Source organism: Micromys minutus (genome assembly GCF_963924665.1).
Source record: "Micromys minutus genome assembly, chromosome: 4".
In the NCBI taxonomy this organism is placed as follows: domain Eukaryota; kingdom Metazoa; phylum Chordata; class Mammalia; order Rodentia; family Muridae; genus Micromys; species Micromys minutus.
The window spans coordinates 61,749,878-61,773,500 of NC_137973.1; the positions used below are offsets into that span (position 1 = coordinate 61,749,878).

Consider the following 23,623-nt stretch of genomic DNA (forward strand, 5'->3'; position numbering starts at 1 on the left):
CGGAGCCCCTTCCCCCAGCCCTGACTGCAAACCTCTGATTCCTGAAAATGGGGAAGGAGTTTTCTGGGCAGATGTGCAGCGGCTCTCTCGCGCAGATTCCTTTCTCCTTTCCTCTGCTCCCAAGCAGGTCTTGATTTCCACCTTCCTCCTATTTTTCTCTGAGATCCTCCAGCCAGGCCACCAGCCCGCGGCTAGACTGATCTACTGGGAGCCCCTCATAATTTCTCTAAAACGCAAAGGAAGAAAAACAGAAAAGTGGGCGTTCCGCCCATTATTTTAGAGGATGGGGACCCAGACCCACCCCTAAAAAAAATAGTGGATGGCCAAAGATGAAAATGTTCTTGTTCAGGACATGTTCGGGGAGGTGAGACCAGAGTTCAGTGAGAAAACTTGTTGAAGATACTTTTTTTTTTTTTTTTTTTTTTTTTGCCAAAAAGCTCAGAAAACAAAAAGAGGGAATAAAAATAAAAGCAGCACATGCTGCTGTCCTCCTGCTTCTCTTCCTTTAAAAAGGCATTGCTTTGAGTTTCCATTGAGTAAGGAAAGAAAGTTTGAGTTTTCACGGATGTTACAAGGTTAGAGGTGGCTTAAAATGCAGATCTCTCATCGGTTTTCTTGGAGGCTGAAGAGGCCAACTCTTTCCATAAAATGAATCCATCTGTCGACTGCTAGCTATTTCAAAGTGAGGGGATTTGGCACTCAAAACAAATTGAGCAAGTTTGTTTGCCTGTTTTTCCTGCTAACACCAATGAATTGAAACCACGGAGTCATTCAAGAAAACTCAGAACCTACTCCAGACAGCCCCCAAATTCAAAGGAAACTCCATGTGTGCGCGGTAGCCTTGGGTTAGCTTGCCTTGTGTACACAACCCGTGGGCGTCCTTCAGAGAGCTCTGCGTATCTTCCTCAAATTGCACGAACCATGAACCGGTGTGCTGATTTAGGAAAAGCCGGATGAATTTTAGAGGAGACTTTGTTCTCTATTAAGGGCCAAGGAGAAATGAATTTTCATGGCGGGTCTGGTTGGGTTTTGTGCCCAAAGAAGAATTAGTATTGGTGAGAAAAAACGCCAAGCCACGAGGTACGGCTATTTTTCTGAAATTTGCCTAAAACCTATCTTGACAGGATACCCTTGAGATCGAAAGAAGTTTGTCCCATATGCCTGGCAGAAAACTTCACACCTGGTCTTCCAGGCGAATCATATTTATAGTCCTTTCACGCAGAGACAAAACCCTGCCAAAATATCCAGCTCGTTTACAAAATGCAGACTCATTAGGAAATCAGAAAATGAAAAATTAGAAGTAGGACCTACTTTTGAGTAGGAAAGGCCCCTCCAGCCCTACATACTCCAGGCTTTTGAGAGGGAAACTCATATGGGGGGAAAACTTCCTCCTCCTTCCCCACCCCCACCCCGTGCAATTTAATACCACTCTCAGTCAGGAACCTTAACCTCGTCATTTTAAAAAATGAGATATCCGCGACCCGGGGTGAACTTGTTGCGTGTAGGTGCAGCAGAGGAAATTCTAGACTCAGAGTCCCAGACTTGAGCAAGAGGTCCCAAGCCGCCGAACACTGGGAACACTGGCCGATGTGTGGCCCTGTCTACCTGCGCTCTTAGAGTGTGAAACACTCGCCTTGACCTCAGACTGTGTCCTAGCCCTGCCTTACTGTAGTCCAGGCCTTTCTCTGGTCATCCGTCAGGGTCTCGGTCTCTCTCTCTCTTCTCTCTCTCTCTCTCTCTCTCTCTCTCTCTCTCTCTCTCTCTCTCTCTCTCTCTCTCTCTCTCTCTCTCTCTCTCTCTCTCTCCTTCTCTCCCTTCTCCCTTCCACCTTTCTTCCTCCATCCCACCCCCATCGGCTGTGGCTCGCCCACCTTCGGACACTAGCTCACCCTATTTCTCTAACTTCTCCGGGACATCTCCTTTGCCACCCCATCCCTCCACCCACCTCCAGTGCTGCCCTCTGTGGATCTCTCCCTTCCCTTCCACAGCCCCTGTAGACAATCAGTCCCGTAACCAGCTTTCCTCTACTCAGGAGGTCACACACGCACACTCACACCCACACCAACGAAGCTTCACCCGGATCAAACCAGGGCACACTGCCCTTTGTTTCATTTCGTGGGCCACTTTCCTGGTCCCTTCCTCATAAGCCACCGAGATTTTGCTCCACGCGAATGGGTTTCTATCTCCCCAGGCTCTGGCCCTCCCACTCAGATTTAGAAGGAGTTTGACACGCGACCTTTTCTTTCCCCCCTCCATCCCATCCTTGTCGTCCCCTCCCTCCTAACCCCGTCGCCCTGCTCCCCAGCCTGAATGCTAGCTCCTGCTACTGGGCCAGCTCCTGTCGCCGGTTGCTGCCTCCGGCCCTGCTGCTCCGCTGCCTCCCTCCAGGGTTCTGTCCCGGGCCGCAGCCTCCTGGGCCCCTGGGCCTCACTTTCCAACCCTAGTGCTCCCCCGTCCCCTGGATCGCCCCTGCGCGCAACCCAACTCCCCTCCCCCCCCCCAGTGGCCCAAGCGCCGTGCTCGCCCCTTGATCGCCCAACACACAGCAGGCTCGGCCGCCCGCCCGCGCGCCACTGTGCACTGGAGTTTGGTGGAATCTCTGCTGACGTCACGACACTCCACACACGGAGTCGGAGCGGAGGGAAGAGAGAGGGATGAGAAGGAGGGAGGGGAGAGAGAGTGCGAGACCGAGAGAGAAAGCTGGAGAGCAGCAGACAGAAACTGCCCGCACCCGCTAGCTTTAGCAGAACCCCGCGTGGACCCTCTCGGAACTCGGCACCCTTGAGATCCCTGCGGTTCCACCCAGACCCGCTCCACGGCGCTGGCTGTGCAGCCTGAGCCTCGGCCGCCTGGCAGTCACCCTGGGAAGCGGTGGGACGGGGAGACAGCCTTTCTCTCCGGTAGCCGGTAAGTGGAGGCCCTGTCTCCCGCAGAGCTGTGAGATAATGCGAGTCTGGAAATTTGTTCCACTTTGGAGAACCTCCGCCGTGTATGATTTGTGGCTTGCCCGGCTTGTTTCTCCCGAGGTAGCGCAGTTGGCAAATAGATCTTGCAGAGCCCTATTCCTTTCGTCCTCAATCGCAGACACTAGAACAGTCCTGCCGGCTGTTGAAGTCGAGTGGAAGCCAGACATGGCTGGCATTTAAAACGAGGCATCTCCCCTGGAATTTCGGTGCCAACAGGATAGGGAGAAATCCTCTGGCTGAGGATTAGCGGACTCAAGATAAAGGACCAGCTACAAAGTTTCGACTACTGGAATAGATTAGCCCCTTCCCATCATTACCTATTGGAAAAAAGAGATTCCATCTTAACTGGTAGTTAGTGACCTCTCAGGCCCAAGCGAATTACCTGGGAGCCAGGCCTAGATGCCAACCCGCACAATTACTTCGGATTATAAATCCTTTAAATTGATCACCAGTCAACTTCAATCTTGTACTGCGGGAGATGCATTTTAAAAGGATGCGCTGGGAGGTAACTATTTTGCAACTGGTAACTAAGTAAAAACATGCGATTCCAAACCAGGAAAATACGGTCTTTTTATTCCAATTTAATCACTTTCCCTAAGCAATTTAGAAATCAAACTATCCTAAGAAGCTGGGACATTTTGGTTTTTATTCTGTTATGTAGGACTACTGTATTTTTTTACAGACAAATTAAAATGGGAGAGAGACTTTTGCTATTATGAATTAAAATGATCCGCATTCATACATTCTAACTTATTTAACAAGCAAGTAATTCAATTTTTAAGAGATGTCTGTATCTTTGTCAGACCATTCATTATGATTAAAGATGTTTTAATCACATGAAGTATTATTTAGAGGTAACTCTGCCTAAAACCAATCATTTCACAGAAACAAGCTAGTGACCAAAATGAATTGAGGATTTGCTTTTTCTGTTGTTTGTGGTGGGGTTGAAAACGGAGCACAGTAGCCCAACAGTCAAAGTTTAGTTTAAAAACAAAGTAGCTACTTCACTTATGGGATGTTTTGCTTTGCCTCAGCAAAAAGCCTAAGTTACTGCCCTGCTTTGTCCTGTAAGTTGAGTACTGTTGCCTTCCAATGCTCCAGAAGCCTGCATTCCACAAAGCGTTAAAGCAAGCTTGCTCATGGTAAGACACGGAGCTGAGTTAGAATGGTATCTTAATTTCCTTAAATGATTACCCACTGCAAATTAATTTGCTGGCTAATCACATCAATTTAGTTCATTTAAAACATATGGCCTCTTGTTTTCTTTTCTTTCTTATTTTTTTTTTAATTATTTTATTTTTTAGCTTTCCATGAATGGTTCTGCCATGGGATAAGAAAGGAAATGGAAAGGGGTGAAATGGGAAATGATTTTCTCCCTCTTAGACTGACTAGAACCCGTAGTTTCTTCTACAATTCCATCCTTGTGTTGCTCGACAGAAATCTTTTTTTTTTTTTTTTTTTTTTTTAAGCAAACTGCTCTGTGTCTTAGGGCTTGCCTATCTGCCTGGCCAGAGTGGCACTGGGCATGCTAATTGCTGGGTAGCGCTTCATTAACACACTATAGAATGGGAGCTGACCCAAAGCAGATCGTTTGGCATATACATTCCAACCAGGATGTGAATTTCTGGCATGAGAATAACTTCAAATTAGGAAATGTCTCCTATCTAAAATGTCGAGATTAGCCATTGAAACCAGTGTGGTAATCCAACAGTGACATTTGTCTGTCACACATTAGTTAGATGCCTTGATAGGGCAAGTTTAAGTATCATCAGATAAGACTTAAAGATCTTTCTTAAAAAAAAAAAAGTCTTCCTCAGTTAGACTAAACCCATTTATTAGGCCTGGTTGTTCTATGGAGCATAAAATAAAAGTCTCAGGATTCACATTACTGTAAAATACATCTCAAAGTCACAAGGACACGGAGCAAGGAGCTAAGGAACACTCCTTGGGCTTGAAGCCTATGGGGTCTTGAAGCTTCGCTTCTTATTGCTTTGATTGGACTTCAGTGCCAAAGTGTGGGGGTGGGGGGAGATGTGTAGTAACTGACTTTTACAGGTCAGGTCTTTCTCTTCTGTATATTTCCTTGAAAAAAAATAGATAAATAAAACTATTTGCAGTAGCCATCTGCAATGCTGTGGCTACCGGCTAATAATGCAGCCAGTTCAGACATATAAAAAAAAAAAAGATTATCGAAATGATGACATGCAAATTTCCCCCGAAATTATCATAAGTAAACATTTGAAGTCTGGACTAATAAAATCCCATCTGTGTTACTTCATATCGAGTTAGTAGAAAGCTGTGATAATGAATTTTGTAATATCTCCCGAACAGACATCTCAATCAGGGACTAATCCTGTGATTTTACTGCAGAATCGCTAAATCTGGAGCCGCCAAACTGCTACTTCTGGGCCCACGGGTCCACAAGGATCGGCAGAATCCCTACCCCGTCTCATTAGCTGAGGGGGGGCAGGACGGACTGCTTGTGGTCCCCACTCTTGGATCCCCAGGCCACCACACCAGGCGGCCCCTCCTCCAGGCAGCACGACCTTGGCCAGAGTCCCCTGGAGCTTGGATTGCTCCAGAAGAGGCTGAGGAGCGAGTGTGAAAATGCACCTCAGGCCAAAACTCGGCCCACCAGCCTGGCAATGCCCGCTCTCACCTCCAGCCCTGGGCTCTAAGAGAAAAGGACCCTCCGATTGCAGGCGTACCTTGGTTAGCAAGAGTCAGGAGCCAATATTCAAGGGGCCTGAGAAGCCCTTCTTCCCTTTCTTGTCTTGAAAGCAAGCACTCCAGCTAGCCCTCTGCCACCCACCTCTCCCGATTTGCCTGTGGGAGAAAGGGGGCCGGCGTCAAAAGCTTGGCTCTCTGAGTTGCGGTTGAAAATCTGAAAAGGATCGAGCTTGCCTGGGACAGGGAAGGCCGAAACTGGAGGAGCAGCCTCCCCAGTGCTGTTTAGCCTCTGCGGCCCCTCCAGAAACGCTTGCCCGGGTCTCCTGTCTCGCTCGGCCCATCGTGTAACTCAGCTCTACGATCCTAAATCATACTTTAGGGTAAATAAATGGCTGGATGATTATCTCCAGGGAAAAGTGTGGCTAAATATGGAAACGCGGCTTCTGGCGGATGAGAGGCCCTAATTCAGCTCGCTCCCGGAGCACCCTTGGCCGAGAGTCCCTCCCTTTCAGAATCACAGAAAAAACGGAGGGAAAGTTGCTTTGGACCGGGCATGCTGTTTCTGGCCTTCTGCAAATGTTTGCTGAGCTCAAATTGACTGACACCGTATTGAATGGTGATCTTTCCAAAGAGAAGTCCATTCTCCCCACCCCCCAAATTGTGCATAAGCTTAAGGTTGCTCCCAGGTCTAGGCGCCTTTGAACGTAGTCCCCGCAGTTTCTCCAGAAGCTCATGGGTTCAGTGGCCTCCTAACATCTAGGCCTTCCCTTCCCCTTCAACTGAGGACATGATCCCTCCAGGTAAACATCGGTGGGAGGCCTGGATTCGGAAGCTGGGAAGATGCTGCCTGCCTCCAAGAGGCTCTCCGGCCCGGAAAGGCGTACCTGAATGGCCCAGCAGCTAGTAGCGCTTAACATCTATTGTTGATCCCGACCTTCGCTCTAATAGCCACCTTTGAGCCTCCAGCTCCCGACGGCTGCCACTTCTCAAAGTCCTGCCTTTCTTCTGTCTTGCAGATAACGGGGAATGGAGACCAACTGTCGCAAACTGGTGTCTGCCTGTGTGCAATTAGGTAAGAGCTCATTTCTCCTGCCCGGGTCCCTAGAAGGGAGACTGCGTCCTGCGAGAGCGAAGAGAAGGCTCGGGCTCGGGCTCGAGGACCTCAGCCACTGGAACTTTCTCCGGGGATGGGGGCGCCTAGGAGAAAAGGACATCAGACTAATTCAGTCCTGGCCCCTTCGCTTTTGGGGAGGCTTGGGCTCAGGCAAACTAGCGAGAACTGTCCTGACATTCCTCCAAGTTGCCCGTCCCTCGGGTGGCCCAGGGACAGACCACTGCCCTCACTGGGTTGCAGGGTACCCAAGGGCTGGGCGTGCGGTCCATCCTTCCTCTAACGAGCTCTTTGCTCTCTGTCCCTCTTTCCCCTCCGTCCCTCCTCGTCCCCTAACCCTGGCCGGGGCTCCTTTCCTCCGCCCTTTGGCATCCGCCGCCACCGCACGTGGGGCGGGCGCACTAACGGCCCAGGCGTGCAGCCGGCGGCCGTTGAATGTCTCTTCTCCAAAGACTCCGAAATCAAAAAGGTCGAGTTCACGGACTCTCCCGAGAGCCGGAAAGAGGCAGCCAGCAGCAAGCTGTTCCCGCGGCAGCACCCCGGCGCCAATGGTAAGGGGGAGGGACGCGCAGGCCTTGCGCCGGGCTCCCGCCTCCGGGACTCCCGGCTGCCGGCGAAGCACAGGCGGGCCAAGCCGCCAAAGCCGGTGTCCCCTGCTGCAGAACTTAGGCTATTGGCCTCTGGGTAGAACGCGAAGCAGCCGTTCCAGGGACTTTAATTCCTTTCCACAAATTATACTGCACTCCTGAGACCCAACACCTCTCCCTTTTCTCTCTCCCTGTGGTCTGATCCCCTGCGCACGCCCCAGCCTACTACGGCCGCTGCATCTGCTGTGCAAAGTGGTCCAACAGCGACCTCTGTCGCTCTGCTGGTCCCACTGCACGCTGCACCTCCAGGGCCCACCCGGTCCCAGAAGCTCACAGCCAAGCCTTACCCAGGCGACAGGGTGCAGTTTATGGCGCCAGACAAACGCTGGAAGGTCGTGTTGAAGGCTCGCTTCGAAGGGTCTGGGTTTGGACAACAGCCTTAAAGAGCAGGAGACAGAACTATGCATAGCACACAAGGGCCGCGGCAATTGTGAGCTTCTGTCTGCCAGCCCCTGTTGCTGTTAGGCCTTGGGCTTGGATACTGTGGTTCCTTGGTTATTTGGTTTCACGCTAGACGAGACCATAGACTTGTGCAAAAAGGTGAAAAAGTCTTTCACGCACAGAGAAGGCCTTGTAGAAATAGAAACTTATCCTTAGATAATGTATGTGGCTATATAGGAGGAGAAGCCTTCCTTTGGAATACATGTAAAATTCTAATTTACGGGTTTTTTTCCCCTAGTCTCTGGGTTTTTCAAGCTTCATAAGTGCCCAACCTTAGGAAGTTGTTGACCTTTGATTGTGTGAGGAGATAAAACTCCTCACAGCCCTCGACCCTAACCCCCACACAAATGTAGTATTGCCAGAGGGGGTGATTTGGGAGTCCCGGCAAGTAAACAAAAAGTATTACTAAGAAAAAGAAACAAAGACTTTCTGCGTGTATCTGAGCAAAAAGCATCATTTGTTGAAACAAAACGCCTAAAGCAAGCTGCAGCTTCCCCTCCCCTACTTGCCCAGTCGTCCTGCTGGGCCAGTTAAAGGCTCACTTGTCCGGGATTAACCCCAAGGGGTTAAATGGAGGCAATGCAGAGATAATGTCGGCTGATTTCTGTCATTAAGATTGTGTTAAATTCTTCTTCTGTTTGATAATCGGTCGTAAAAATAAATTATTAGACCGGAGAATGTTTGGGATATGGTTAAAACTCAAGAGTAGGGATGACTCCCAAGGAGAATGCTTTGTGCAAGCTCGGCCTCGGCCCTGACCGGGCCTGGAAAGCCGGGCCGATGTTGTAGGGGGTGGGGGGGGAGGGCCGACCGCTGCCCAGCGAAGGGCAAATTACATCCTGTGGGTTGTGACCCTAGAACTCGACCCCACCTCCAACCCTGATTTCGTTGACCCAAAGAATTGTTTCTGAGGCTAGCTAGGTGGCCTGCTTTGGAGCCAATAGACACAGGGCCCGGTCGAGGAGACTACGGAGGGATAATGTCCTTGTAGGTAGGCAGAATGGTCCCCCCCCCCAACCCCGGTCAAGTGTCCTGGCACTGGCTTTTGATAATAGAAGAAAGAAAGGAAAAAGAAAATTGTGTGTGTGTGTGTGTGTGTGTGTGTGTGTGTGTGTGTGTGTATGAGAGAGAGAGAGAGAGAGAGAGAGAGAGAGAGAGAGAGAGAGAGAGAGAGAACATGAATATGAGGGATTGTGGCTTTTACTTGCAGGATAGATTATTTTAGAGAGTATATGAAAGGTTCTCCCTCTATATTGCCAAAATGTCTGTTTTTCTATCTTTTGGACCTGGAAAAAAACCTGCCCAAATGTGTTTAATAGCATTCATTTAAAAGAGGTATGTGATGGAAAGAGATACTTAAAGCCGTAATATTTAGCTGGTGTGTGTGTGTGTGTGTGTGTGTGTGTGTGTGTGTGTGTGAATTGATAGATCAAAAATAATAATTATAACATGTACCAGTAAGTAAAAACCCCAAATCACTGCAGGAAGGTCACCAGAGTTAAGTACCTTTTGGGGGGTTGTGAAAAAAAAATGTATGAAAAGGTTATACAAACTTCTGACTGGAATTTATTTTTGTACTTTTAAAGTTTCTTTTATTTAAAAAAAAAAGAAAACATTTTTAAATGTCATGCATGGACAAAGAAAAGGCCAGGATACTTTGTGATAGTGCCCACCTCTTCTTCCCCAAATAGCTGCAGGTCTCCTTAAGGGAGACCCCCAGCTCCACCTTTGAGCTAAGGCAGGCTCCGTATACCACCACCAGGCTCAAACCGTGAAACTGGAGGCAGCTTAGGGGCTGAGAGAATTAACAGAGACTCTGGGCCTGGCACTTGGAAAGGGAGGCTTTTTGGCCAGTCCTATAGAAAGGAGCAAAGTCTAGCCATTTCACGTGGCTACGATTTTTTTTTTGGGGGGGGGGACTCTTACAATGGTCTTGACCTTCAGGAAGAGAACAGGGTGCAGAATGTTTGAGAGTCTCTGCTGTAGAGTAGGGCATAAAGCCCACAGCGCTGACCGCTGACCGGCTTGGCCTCAGAGCTTGTCCAGTTTGCCCTGTGACAGGCGGCCAGTACTTCGACCGCTTTCCCCAACCCCCAGCCATGCCATTAATTTTTAAATAGCTTTGACAGACAGGCTTGGATGAAAGTATTCTGATTGCCGGGAGTCCTAGATTTCGCCCGCCCCCGACTCCCCACCCCGCTTCAGAAGGAAACACCAAGGTCCCTCCCGCCACCATCGGTCCCTAAACACCCCTTCTCCCACGGGGTTAGGATGCAAGTAAACTCTGGCCATTGCGTGGGCTCAGTTTCCTTCTTGGGCTCCCGTTCACTTGGGCTCCTGTACACTTAATCGGCAAACGTTGGTTCCTAATCTACCCACAAAAGCAAACAATCCGGTTTCCCTTCTCCATTCTGAAGCCATGTAAAGCGGAGGCCTTCTAACTGGAGACATTCAAACCTTCTGCAGCAAAAGGCAAAATGGTGGTACCTGGAGGAGGGATCTGAGCCCTCCCCCCGCCTCGCCCCCGAAGAAGGTTGTGTGGGAAAGTGGAGAGGTCTTGGCTGTAACTAGGAGGCAAGATGCAGGGGCTAGGCATATAAGATTTGAAGCTTGAAAAGGCAAAGCAACAGGAGAACTGCGTGGCGACAATTACCTATTTTCTTTTCCCCCACTGGACACCACCTCTACCATTAAACCTGCAGTTTTATTGGCAGAACCCTCCTCTCTGCCTGTGGTTTCCAACCACCACCACCACCACCCTGACCCCAGTGGGAAGTTGTACCAGATATCCAGGTAGTCAGTCCCTGAAGGTCGGTGGCAAGCATTCTTTGCAGGTGGCAGTTCTCCCAACCATTCCATTCTCAAAGTTTTTTTAGGCTGCTTAGGCTGTTACTCCCGCACAGACTGCTGTTAATATATGCAGCAGTTGTTAGAGCGACTCCGGGGAAAAGGAAATGTATAACGAACGCTTATTCGTGAGCAGGAATATACTAATGGAACAATCTGATGTCTTCTTAATCCTATGTAAAAAGCTTTGTCGTCTTCCTAATATTGACTGAATGGTAATTAATGGCTCTTCATCTAGGCGAATACCCTGTAATCCAAGATAGGCAAAAGACAACAGCCCAAGTTAGAAGACAAAAGGCAGGACTTGCAGCCACAGACCCCTCCCCCTGGGAAAGTTTCTTCCCCTGGGAAAGAACGCTGGGGTGGGAAAACAAGACCCATCCTTTCTGGGCTTCACTAACCATAGAACTTGACCATGGGCTCAGTGCTCCAGAATGCAGCTTTTCTCTCTTCAGGTCTCCTCTTTCTCTTCTTAACCTCTTTTTATATGTCCCCATATAAAAGCCATTCAGGGATCACCCACACACTAAAGTTCCCTTAAAAAACCTCGATGCTAGACCCAGCTTCTTTTGGATTTAGGACAGTCCCTTCTTTTACAAACCAGGCTTAGAGTCCATAGGGACTAATGTAGCTGAGGAAAGGGGAAGAAAAATCTGGAGCATGTGCACTCAAGCACACCACACACACACACACACACACAGTGAACGCACCTGTGTGTATTTGTGTGTGTTTGTGTTTTGTGTGTGTGTGTCTGTGTGCTGAAGAACCACTAGGGTGAAAGAGTCAACATCTTCGTGAGGGTCTGACATGAAGGGTACCCAGGATTCTCCCAGCATGTTTTGAACAGGCTAACATTTTAATTCAAACCTTTGGAGTAATACAGTACTAAGGTTACTACAGGGAGGTGGGTTTCTTTTTTTCTTCTTTCTTTCTTCTTACTTTTTTCTTTCTTTTTTTTTTTTTTTTTTTTTTTTGTCAGCTGACAGCTTTTAAAATATTATTTCGCTAGGGAAATAAAAGCTTCATCTCAGATTATAGGTGGGTATTTTTGGATTTATGTGATTTATGGTCACCATGGCAACTAATGCCGAATGTTAGCTACCAGCATGTCTGGGAAAGAAAGAAAGGAGAGTGGGAGAAATAGGAAAAGGAGGTGAACATGAGCTAGAGAGAGGGGATTGATTTAATCCAATTATTTTTTAAGTGACTTCAGTTAGCCCTACACCTCCTTCTCTCAAACCTAGATGTCTGTGTTTATTTTCATTTTTACCCTCTTCCTGTCTTGACTCCTCAGCTTTCCTCTTCTCTTCTCTCCTGAGTCTCTCTCTCTCTCTCTCTCTCTCTCTCTCTCTCTCTCTCTCTCTCTCCCTCCCTCCCTCTCCCTCTCCCTCTCCCTCTCTCCCTCCCTCCCTCCCTTCCCCTCCTCCATACTGCTAAGTCACATTTAACTATACCAATCTCATGGTTCAGTAAATTGGTGCTTTCCAGAAAACAAGTGAGTGTGTCTAGTGAACCTGCCATGTTCAGGTGCAAGTACATGAGGGGGCATTGACAACTCTTGGGTGTCAGCATCCTCTTCCCCTGCCGTCCAGTCACTTCCCCTGTTCTCGCTGAGCAGTGGGGCATACCTTCCACTGGCACCCTAATTTCTCCCTAAATTGTCACTCAAAACCTCTTCAATATTGAACATTTAGACTGGGGCTGTTAGGGCAGAAGCACGGGTATGTATTTTTGGGGATTATTTGTTAATCTCTGGCATTCAGAAACAGAACAGAATCTTTAACATCTCCAACCTTTTGGTTTATTTTGTTTTTATGTTTTGTTTTGTTTTGTTTTGTTTTCATTTATGGAACAAGAAAAAGCATTCACAGTGAAGCTTTTAATTTGGGAGGGACATTACTCTCCTCGGAGTGAGAGTGGTTTGTGTCCAGACAGTTGAAAGAGGGAATAAGAGTCCACTTTTCTGGGTATGGGGTTCTAGGTCTCCTCTTACACACACACACACACACACACACACACACACACCCCTACCTTTATGGTCTGACAGCCCAGGAAGACCTCTAATTGAGCCATCTTCCAGGTGAGTTCTGAGGGCAGAGTCTTTACAAAATTTGGCGATTGATTGATTGATTGATTGGGTCCCAGGTCATACTGTACAACTTCCAGAAGGGACTGCCCAGACCTACTGCTCACCGGGATAGCTGGAGGGAGTTTGCTCAACTAACACTAAAGAGTGTGAAATTAAATAAGACTTTAAGATGGTAATCGGTGATGGCAAACACCAGCTGAGTCACATACTTCCCACCCGGAGGGTCTTTGAAAGAGTAAGCAAGAAAACCCAATTAAAGCCTCCTAACACCAAGCTTTCTTTCCTTGGCCTTAAAGACATAGAGCACAGTTCAGCCCCCATTTCTTCCTTCCTTCATTTCCTTCTTTTCTTTCTTTTTTCCTTTCTTCCTTCCTTTTTGCATTTATTTCTCTCCCTCCCTCCCTGCCTTCCTTCCTTCCTTAACCTTGAATAGAAAACTCTGATGATAGCTTAAGTCACCATCATTTCTAGAGCTAATCAAGAAGAATCCATATGGTTTCACAGGATTACTAAACTCCCTACAGGTATGATTTGACTTATAACCCTTTCTTCATGTCACCCATAACATCATTATAGAGCGTTTCTTGGTCTTCATCACACACCTCCACACCTACTCTGGGCATGAACCCTCTAGGTCCTTGAAAGGACAGCATCCTATCGGGACTACTTGGCAAGTATAAGGCAAGTTAGGAGAGGATCAGTTGACTGTAAAAAATATTTTTAAAAAATGGATTTCAATCACTTGTGTTTATGCACGTGTGCTCATATGTGCTCAAATGTACACACACACACATACATACATACACACACATGATGTGCAATCCTGCTTTTACTTTCATTAGCATGAAGGTCTTTATTCTTAACCTCAGTGGTTCCATTCGATCTAAATTTCTATCTATTTAGACTTGGCTATCTGGGCTTCTGTGTCTTCCCAAAATCTTCCATACTTTGGCACTATGGGGACCTACCACTTAACCCCAGGCTTTCCATCCACTTGAGGGGCTACCTGAACCCCTTCTATGTGCAATGTCCCAGGTGAATGTTCTACTCCAGGGACCGGACTGCCGGAGCATAAGCTGCAAATCTCTGGGTTGGATGAGAGATGACCTTGAAAATCTATGACTCTGCAACTTCTCTGCTTCTCGGGGAAAATAAGTTTTTCTTTAAAGCCCCTACCCATAAAAACAGAACAAATACCATTAACAACAACTCTTTTTTTTTGCCACACTCTGGAATTCAAATCTTGAGGCCAAGAAGCCTATGCCTATAAAAGCAGAGAACCTTTTATTCTTTGATGCAGTGGAGTCTGTCATAGAGTACAGCATTGTGAGATAGGGTGTTGTGATGCCCACAATTGTACTAAGGTTTTTTAAAAAGAAGAAACTAGACTATGATTAGTAAACACATTGGATCGAACTATCTGGATTCATATTGACTTAGTTATAGGTCATCAGCTGGCAAGTGCATGAGAGAAAATATTTACTTTACACATATACTTTATGAACTTGAGGGAATTAAAGGAAATTCAATCAGAAAATGCCTAGAAACATTTAAAACCCTTATTTAAAAGACTTAAGCAAATTAGAGTCTTATCAGATTAAAAACCACTACAAATGTAAGAACATTGTCTTCAGTGAAACGCTGTGGGGTCTGAGGAGGAGAGCCTCCCGCCCGCCAAATCTCAGGGATAAACTCGTCATTTAAGTACCAGATAATGAGTAGAATGTAAATTAATTTAACCTTCTTTACCAACAGACTGCTGGTGTAATGTGTATAATTTAGTGATAAGGTTGCAAGACCTAATATAGCTGGATGTGTGAGCCTCAGTTAATTCAGGCCTGACACAAGGGCGTGTGTTCTGCTGAGCAGGTGCACGTGTGTTTATGTGTGTAGAACGGAGTGAGCCAGAATAAAGGTTAAAACCAAGAACGCTGAGATAAGCTTATAAAGAAATGTCTAAATGTCTCAATTCTTAGAGTGGAGTGGCCACAGTATGAAAAGACTGGGAATAGTTCTCATTTGGTCCTTTGGATGATCTCGGGTGTATTTAAGATGAGAGGGATTGTTGATAGTGTTGGGGGGGGGGTGAGGGTAAAAGAGAGACATGCTATAACTGTATCTGTAGTCACCCTCATTTGCTTAGTGACAGGCTAAGTTCCCCAGTCTTGTGAGTAAGGGGGTGTTTGCTGAAGATTCCTTATACCGGTGCTGCAAATCATTGACTATAATGTCAAACAGATTACATTCAGGGAAGATAACACTAAGTCCACTGTGAAACTATCGCAAATGCAGAAACGTGGGAAGGGGAGTAGATTACTTTGTGTTCTCCAGCCAGGCTGAGGGACAAAGGCTGTGTGTGTGTGTGTGTGTGTGTGTGTGTGTGTGTGTGTGTGTGTGTGTGGGTGGGTGGGTGGGTGTTGCTAGATCTCAAACCCAGACCCTCCTGGGTGCTAGGTCACTGCCCTAACACTGAGCAGAACCCTCCCCTTCAGTCCCACACAGAACTTAGAAAAATTATTTTGAAGGTGTTTGAACTTCAATTTCCTTCAGAATAAGGCTGCATGGGGCTGATGCCTTTCTTGTGTGTTCTGTTTGTTTTACACAAATGAAAAGCTTTTCCTACTTGGCCAGTCCTCTAGGTTCCCCACAGCCTGGTGCACATCCACCGCTTCTGCCTATTTGTGTTTTAATGGGTCAAGGCAGCCTTGAGCTCCCTAGCAAAAGACAATGACTGTTAAAAAATCATCCTTGAAATTGGTCATTTGGCAAAGTTCTTAATTGTATGGAAATTCATTAAGGCATATTTTCTATATAATTAGCTCAAGGTTGTTGATTCTACGGGCTAAAGCCTGGATTTGAATCTGATTGATAATAAAGTAAACAAGAGGGTCGAATTTAAAGCGTAGCTCTCTCTGGCTAGGACGAGCTTAATACAGTGTACAAGGAATTTGAAAGACCTAGGATGTGTCTTAATCAACCTTAAGTAGAATGGATAAGCTTTCAGCATTTCGAAAACGCTGGGTTAGGGTTTCTACTCTATTGTGAGTTTTCTGTCTGTGGACTAATGAGCATTACCGAGGACGTGATTTGAGGCGACTTTTTTATTCATGTATAAATCCAGAGTGAACCACCAAGCAGTTGTTCGACTAAAGTCAAGGCAATTTTCTTTTGACGGGTCCATTTTCTTCTCGATTTCGAATTTATTAGCCTGCCTTTTCAAGACTCTGTCTTCTTTGCAATTAAAGTAAAGCTTCCTCAGATTAGCGCGACATTCACCTGACAGGCGAATGGGGGGGGGTGCGGAATTAAGATAAGAAAGGTGATTTGCTCATGTTTTTTAACTTGAGCTTTAGGTAGCACATCGCCTTTCTGTCCTGACCCCGGGTGTGTGTGTGGGGGGGGGGGGGGCTCTGGTCTAGAAATGCTGTGGTGAGACACAAAAGGAAGGGAGGGGTGCTTGCTGACTGAACCTTACACCTCTCGGTCCTCGACTTTTCTTCTTTACCCTAACCCTCCGACTCCAAGTTTCCTCTCCCCCACCTTACAATCCGAACCAAAAGCCGAATAGCCTTTGGCTGGGCAAGAGCAGGATTCCCAGGAGCGCGCCAGTGTCGACCGGGTGGGCACCGCAAGGAATTAGTTTGGGCCTCGCACTGCTGATAGGTGCAGACAGAGCCATCCCCCTGCCGCGGCTCGGGGCCTCGCGATTGGTGTGGAGCCACGTCACTCCGACCCGAAGAAGGGTCTGGGAGGAGGCGGAGGCGGGGAGAGCTGGGGAGGGCCGCCGCAGAGTGACGTCTTGCCTCCAGGAAGCCCGCCTCTGTTTTTAAGACGTTAGGCCAACAGGGAAACGCGGAGCCGCAGATCTTGCCGGTCTCTCGCTGGGGTGTCTGGAGCTGAGCTGCGGCGGGGCCTGGCTCCAGCTCGACGGCCCGAGGGGGTGTGCGTGCGAGCCGCGGAGGGTGTGCTCGGAGGCCGGCGCGCAGAGGCCGTGGCGGCTGCAGCCGCCGCGGGGGATCTAATATCAGCTACCTGTCCCTGTCACTCTTGACACTTCGCTGTCAGGGCTGCAGCGTGGGGGGCGGGCAGAGTGCTCTCGTAGCTGTCCTTATTGGAGGGGTATCTAGGGGAGGGAGGGAGGCAAGAAAAGGGTCTTTGCCCATTCTTGTTTCGCTTTGGATCTTGGAAGTCGGCTCCCTAAAGAGGCTCGCGGCGGTTCCCTGCTGCCCAAGTCCCCAAGTCTCCGTTGGCCCCCTGACTTTCGGCTGCCGAACTCTTTTTGGCTGGAGTCTGCAGCTAGACGAGACGGGGGCAGCTTGGCTGGAGGACTCGGCAGTGTGCGTCCCCTGGCTCTACAAGTCTCGGCTAACACGGGGAAACTTGGCGCCTAGAGCGCTACCCAGAACCGGCGGCCACCGGGGGCTCGACTGGCGGTAGCCCTGGACTCGTAGGGCGCCGCACTCCCTCGTCCATGAACTGCATGAAAGGCCCGCTGCCCTTGGAGCACCGAGCAGCCGGGACTAAGCTGTCGGCCGCCTCCTCACCCTTCTGTCACCATCCCCAGGCGTTAGCCATGGCTTCGGTCCTAGCTCCTGGTCAGCCCCGCTCTCTGGACTCCTCCAAACATAGACTGGAGGTGCATACAATCTCCGATACTTCCAGCCCTGAAGTCGCAGGTAAGGCGCCGCGCTGCCCCACGGACACTTGAGCGCAGCCCCCTGGCGCCTCCTGGCCCGTCCGACCCCCGAGGAAGCCGCCCCCTCCTAGGGAAGGCGTGGTCGGAGTGGTCGTTCTGTTAGCCCAAGGCAGAACTTCCGGGAGCCTGGATTCTGGTGACCCCCGTCCCTTCCATTCAGTCCCCCACCGGCTTGGCTCCTGCGGCGCTAGTAATCCCTCCCTTGCCGCTGAGTCTACCTTGGTCTTTCTTCAGTTTCTTGGGTCCCGGATGCCTCAGCATTTCTATTCAAGGGCGTTCAGAGGCCGCCCTGTTTCTCTTTTCTTGTTAGCTTTTTGCCTCCCGGGGAGCCTCACTCCTTTAGAAAGTATGTCTAAAATTACTTAGAAAGGCCCATGGCAACGAAGCATATCTCCCCACCCCGTGAGGAGCTGGCGGACTTTCGTTCCTACGTGTACCCTAACACCCACTTTCCTAGCCCTCCAAAACTTCATGAAAATTTGAGGTTTGGGGATAGGGGGTGTATGTAAAACACGCGCATGTTCGTATCTTAAAAGGGTGTGTTTCTTCTCAACTGTGTATACTTTTGAGCAAAAGCTACTAAAAAAAAAAAAAGAAGAAGAACGTACCGCCTCAGAGAGATAAACGTGTAAATAAAACGTGCGGCGCTGGGGGAGGGGAGGAAATGGGGCGCACACACCCACACTTTCACCGCTCACCCCCAGACACAGCAGTCCCTTTGGAACGGAGGCGCCGCGTACAGCCCTGTCCCTGCCAGCAGCCGGGCTCTTTGCCGCCTCTGCCACCCGGTGCGTTCTGGTTGAGAGGTTGCGTTTTTTTGCAGCTGAGAATCTCACCGAAACTGTGTTTCTTTCTGCTTTGCCTTTTCAGACAAAGATAAGGGCCCGCAGGGGAAGAACGAGGATGTGGGCGCAGAGGACCCATCCAAGAAGAAGCGGCAACGCCGGCAGAGGACTCACTTCACTAGTCAGCAGCTTCAGGAGCTGGAAGCCACTTTCCAGAGAAACCGCTACCCAGACATGTCCACTCGCGAAGAAATCGCCGTGTGGACAAACCTTACGGAAGCCCGAGTCCGGGTAGGAGCCAGCACCCAGTCTGGGAAACCTAGCCCCCCCTCACCCCCCTCCGAGGCCTTGCCAAGCTTCAAAGCCTGCAGATCAGGGGTGGGGATAGGAGTGGTGGGTGGAAAGAAGCAGTGTCACCCCTTAAGGTCGCGGGTGGGAAGCCGCTTTAGAAGAAGAAAGGGCCGGAGTCCTCTAGGCGGCGAGTGTGCCCGAGGTTACTGCTCCTGGTTCCCAGGCAGGGTTGCCCTGGCGCAGGCGCCGACAGCCTCACCCGCTCTCTGCCGGCCCATCCGGCGCCCTCCCAAGCAGAGCTGCACGGGCATTCCTCAGCAAAGGGCATTGTGTTCCCGGCTTACCGTCGCCAGACAAGCGCCAATAAAATCCCTCCCCGCCAAGAGCTGTGAACAGGCTCCAACCTGTGCGCCTAGAACAAGAAAACCCTCCAGAAACACGCAAGGGTTGGCCTCACTGGAGAACCTTCGCGCCCAGCCCGGCCCAGTTGCTCGCAGGTCTTTGCCGGGGCGGGTTTTTCAGCCATTCAGATTTCTCTCACAAGCTACTACATAGTTTTGTAATCCCTGGAAGTAACGACTGTTCTGCTAGCGCTTTTAGGGGAAAAAAAGGAGAAGAAAGACGTTTCAATTTGGTTTATTTATCTTCTCAAGAAAGTTCACTTCAATGAAGGCTGTACTCACACCCCCTTGCTTAATTATAGTCATAGATTTTAAAAGAGAGCTTACCTTTACTTTGTAGCAAATCTACCCCTTTATGGACTGGCCAAAAAAAATGAGTTTAAATAAATTACCCAGTAGCAGTATCCTGGTTTAACGCCGGTCGGTTGGAATGTCCAAGATTGTTAAAATTCTGAAAGGGGAAAACAGAACTCAGCCGACTCCAGAGCCGGCTGTTTTAGAAAACAGCGTTCTGTGTAGAAGAAGAAAGAAAGCAAAAAGGTGGGGGGAGGGCGAACAAAAAGAAAAAATGGAGAAAATGTCAGACCGCAACAAAAATTAGAACTAAAGCGTGCTCCCGAAGCAAAGAGAAGGAAGACACAGCGTAGGTCTGCGGCTGGCCAGGCAGTGCGGGCTGATAAAGGAGCCGGGGAGACGCGGGGAGTGGTTTGAGTTTAACCGCCAGGAGCCAGCGCTAGAGCTGGGGCCCCGTGGTTTTGAGCAAGGTCACTCTTTAGTTTTCTTTAGCATCAGGGAACGATGAGCCCCGCACGTACTCCTCTCGCCCGGGCAAAGTTTAGAAGGCCTGGAGTAGAAATGACAAGTAATTAAAATAAAGACACAATTTGTCTTTCACTGAAATCCCTGGGGAGAGCCCTCCCCCCCCCCCCCACACACCCGCTTTTCCTCGGCCTTGCTCCTCTGCAGCGGGTGCGCGCTCCGGCCGCCTGGGCGCTTATTTTTTTCAGCAAAGAGCGGGAGGCTTGCTTTTTATAGCAATCGGGTGTAAAGAGGAAGGGGGAGGGGAAAAAAAGGAAATCAAGAATGAAAGGAAAAAGAGAGAAAAAAAGGCGGATTAGACGGCTGGGCGCGAAGGAGACGTGTAATGTGAAACATCACCGTTGTCGGCGCTGGGCTGTTGAGCCAGGCCTCTCTCCAATACACAAAAGCCGCTCTTTGGGGCGACTGGCTGGCCGAGTGTGGATTGGAAGAGGGGTTGCGGCGGGGCCACCGGACGCGGGTGGGGGGGGGTCGGCCAGCCTCCCGCAAATCCACAAGACAGCTCTGGTCCCGTCCTAAGCTTAGTCCAGAAGCTGCTAGGCTTGGGTAAATGGAAGGAGATACAGGTCAAAACTAAGAGAGGTGAAGGGAGGTGGAGGGCTACCTACGCTGGTTCAGAAAGCTCAGTTTGCGTGCTTAGCTTCTGGGATTTAACGAGCAGAGGTGGTCCTTTGCTTTTTTTATTTGGTTGTTTTTCTAGGGCATCCGGGTCCTAGCGCTTTCGGGGAGGCGCAGGGGCTCGGGGTGGGGGACGAGCTTGGAGGTACTGGAGGGAAGGGAGGGGCTGTGTGGGAGGAGAGTGGGTACCCTCCCAGCCCCTGGTCCTCCTTACTGGATCGGCAGTTTTGAAATGAAAGCACGTTTTAAAGGTTCGGAAAGGATCCCGTGTATTTTACACAGTTTTTGGACCCTTAGGAGGTCCTAGAGGATCTAGCGGCCCTTAAGCCGCCAAGCATTCGATTGACTGGGCTTCTGTGGCTCAGCTCACAGCCCAGACCCCCAGGTTGGAGCGGCCAAGGCCTCTAGAGCTTTACTAAGGCCTGGGACAAGCACCAGTGCCCTTTGGCTATTCTCAGGGGTTTCCAGGTCGCGTGGTGTAGACAACATGGACCTGGGACAGCAAGAGTGCGTGCTTGAAAGATTCAGTGTAACCCAGGTTGGCTTCTTGTACTATATTTTTTAAACGAGTTTTACGAGTTTCAAACTAATTGTCTCTGTGTTCCCTGTCTCGTTCCTTATCCGCACCATCCCAGGTTTGGTTCAAGAATCGCCGGGCCAAATGGAGAAAGCGGGAACGCAACCAGCAGGCCGAGCTGTGCAAGAATGGCTTCGGGCCGCAGTTCAATGGGCTCATGCAGCCGTACGATGACATGTACCCCGGCTACTCGTACAACAACTGGGCTGCCAAGGGCCTCACGTCAGCGTCTCTGTCCACCAAGAGCTTCCCCTTCTTCAACTCTATGAACGTCAATCCCCTATCCTCCCAGAGCATGTTTTCCCCGCCCAACTCCATCTCATCCATGAGTATGTCGTCCAGCATGGTGCCCTCCGCGGTGACCGGCGTCCCGGGCTCCAGTCTCAATAGCCTGAATAACTTGAACAACCTGAGCAGCCCGTCGCTGAATTCCGCGGTGCCCACGCCCGCCTGTCCTTACGCGCCGCCGACTCCTCCGTACGTTTATAGGGACACGTGTAACTCGAGCCTGGCCAGCCTGAGACTGAAAGCAAAGCAGCACTCCAGCTTCGGCTACGCCAGCGTGCAGAACCCGGCCTCCAACCTGAGTGCTTGCCAGTATGCAGTTGACCGGCCGGTGTGAGCCGCGCCCGGGGCACGGGATCCGAGGACTGTCGGGAGTGGGCAACTCTGCCCCAGAAAGACTGAGAATTGTGCTAGAAGGTCGTGCGCACTACGGGAAGAGAGATGGGGGAAAAAGAGATCAGAGGAAAAGAAACCACTGAATTCAAAGAGAGGGCGCCTTTGATTTCAAAGGAATGCCCCCAAGTGTCTGACATCTTTCGCTAAATGTATTCCCAACAGTTGGAGGACGCGTACACCAACAAATGTTTGACTGGATATGACATTTTAACATTACTATAAGCTTGTTATTTTTTAAGTTTAGCATTGTTAACATTAAAATGACTGAAAGGATGTATATATATCGAAATGTCAAATTAATTTTATAAAAGCAGTTGTTAGTACTATCACGACAGTGTTTTTAAAGGCTAGGCTTTAAAATAAAGCATGTTATCCAGAATCAGTTAGGATTTTTCGCTTGCGAGCAAAGGAATGTATATACTAAATGCCACACTGTATGTTTCTAACATATTATTATTATAAAAATGTGTGAATATAAGTTTTAGAGTAGTTTCTTTGGTGGATGCCTTGTTTCTGAAACTGCTATGTACAACCTATCCTGTGTATAACATTTCGTACGATATTATTGTTTTACTTTTCAGCAAATATGAAAAAATGTGTTTTATTTCTTGGGAGTAAAATATACTGCATACAATTTGGTCTGGATTCTTTCTCCCTTTCTCTGTCACCTGGCCAGGGTGTCAGAGTCACTGCCTCGAAAGCAAACCAGTTTCCTTTGCCCGCCGAGCCACTCTTTAAATTTAGTAGAAATAGATTCTAGCCATTCATCAGAAACCAACAAAGAGGAAGAAGGGGAGGCGAGGAAGCTGCGAGCTGGTGTGTGTGCCCCAGATTCTTCTGTGGCCTAAATCCCTCGGATGCCATTGTTGTTAGCAAATAATCCCAGAGAAAGAAGAAAGGTGAAAGAAATTTTGAAGTATGCCAACAAGCTTGGAATGATTCTGAAGCTTGCTCAGTCAGAAGGAACGCCCCCCCCCCCTAAACTGTTCTGGAGAAAAGATGGGCGTGTGCACATATGTACAGTTTGTATACATAAACTTCTTAGAAGGAACACATCCGTAATAAATTTACAAGGAAACACCTTCAGTTCAAAATATTTAGGCCTCCACGTTTATCTTTGAGGCTTAAGTAGAGAGATTCTTCATTTATATTGTATTACTATTCCCAAACCCTTTGGAGACATTAAAAGAAACAAAGACCATTTCTAATAACTACAGCCAGTTGGTTCGTGTGTCAAAGAGCCCAGGGGTTGAGGGGTTAGAGTGGGGTTTCCTGAGTCTTGTAGAGCAATATGTAGCTGAGGCAAAGGTCACGCCCCCTGTGTTTTGTTTTAAATAATATTGACCCATTAATTCTAAACCTGCTTGTTCCTGAAATTATACAGGATTATAGTTTGCAAACTGCGGGACAATGAGGCAAATCAAGATGAATTACAGCCTGGGCCCTCCCTTCCACCCTCTGACATCTAAACAGGGAATGAGGTCCGTGTGAGTGTTTGAAAGAACTTTAAGCCCTGGATCCTCCTTCCAGCCCAGTTTTTAGCTCCTTTTTGTTAAAATGTGAAATTTGAGTTCTTAACCAATAGTAGCAAATAAAGCTTATGTCCTTAAGACTTCATCGCCTAGGCGCTGGGAGGGTCACCAGAGGGTGTTCTGGGGTCTTTTGTTATTCCTGCCCCCCCCCCCCCAGAATATGCGAGAACAAACACCAGCCAAACTACTGGGAGAGAAAAGTGGCCTCCGGTTTTCCGAAGCCGAGAAAACCGGTGTTTTTACGCTTAAGTTGCTTTTTTATCTCACCGAAACTTTACTTAGGAGCTGTCTGAGCTCAGACTCCAGTCTTTGTTCTACAAGGACCTGCTGCTGCTGCCGCTTAAACAGATCGCAGATAATATCCCCGTTTTAAGATCAAGTGCTTGGGAGCACATTAACTTTCCTTTTCTTTCTTTTGAAAGCTCCGCGCGCAGTCCTGTTGCGGGATCACG

General features: G+C 48.8%; 1 protein-coding gene across 4 annotated transcripts; it reads left to right on the top strand.

The window, feature by feature from the left end:
- Positions 1 to 2,687: 2,687 nt before the first annotated feature.
- Positions 2,688 to 22,244, top strand: PITX2 (paired like homeodomain 2). 4 transcript variants are annotated; one of them, XM_080916562.1, is made up of 5 exons: positions 2,688 to 2,907; positions 6,653 to 6,708; positions 7,161 to 7,298; positions 18,338 to 18,543; positions 21,017 to 22,244. In XM_080916562.1, exons 2-5 carry the CDS (start codon positions 6,663 to 6,665, stop codon positions 21,578 to 21,580), a joined length of 954 nt encoding a protein of 317 aa, XP_080772688.1. In that variant the 5' UTR covers positions 2,688 to 2,907; positions 6,653 to 6,662; the 3' UTR covers positions 21,581 to 22,244. The 4 variants fall into 4 exon arrangements, with proteins under 4 accessions (XP_080772688.1, XP_080772690.1, XP_080772689.1 ...); XM_080916564.1 differs by lacking the exon at positions 7,161 to 7,298; XM_080916563.1 differs by lacking the exon at positions 2,688 to 2,907 and having other exon boundaries at positions 6,633 to 6,708.
- The last annotated feature ends 1,379 nt before the right edge of the window (positions 22,245 to 23,623 follow it).

Bases quoted from the DNA above. Each gene is read 5' to 3' on its own strand.
- PITX2 (XM_080916561.1), top strand. From the start codon at position 17,243: ATGAACTGCATGAAAGGCCCGCTGCCCTTGGAGCACCGAGCAGCCGGG. The intron at 17,448-18,337 runs GTAAGGCGCCGC...TTGCCTTTTCAG, and splicing joins TTCCAGCCCTGAAGTCGCAG to ACAAAGATAAGGGCCCGCAG. The intron at 18,544-21,016 runs GTAGGAGCCAGC...GCACCATCCCAG, and splicing joins TTACGGAAGCCCGAGTCCGG to GTTTGGTTCAAGAATCGCCG.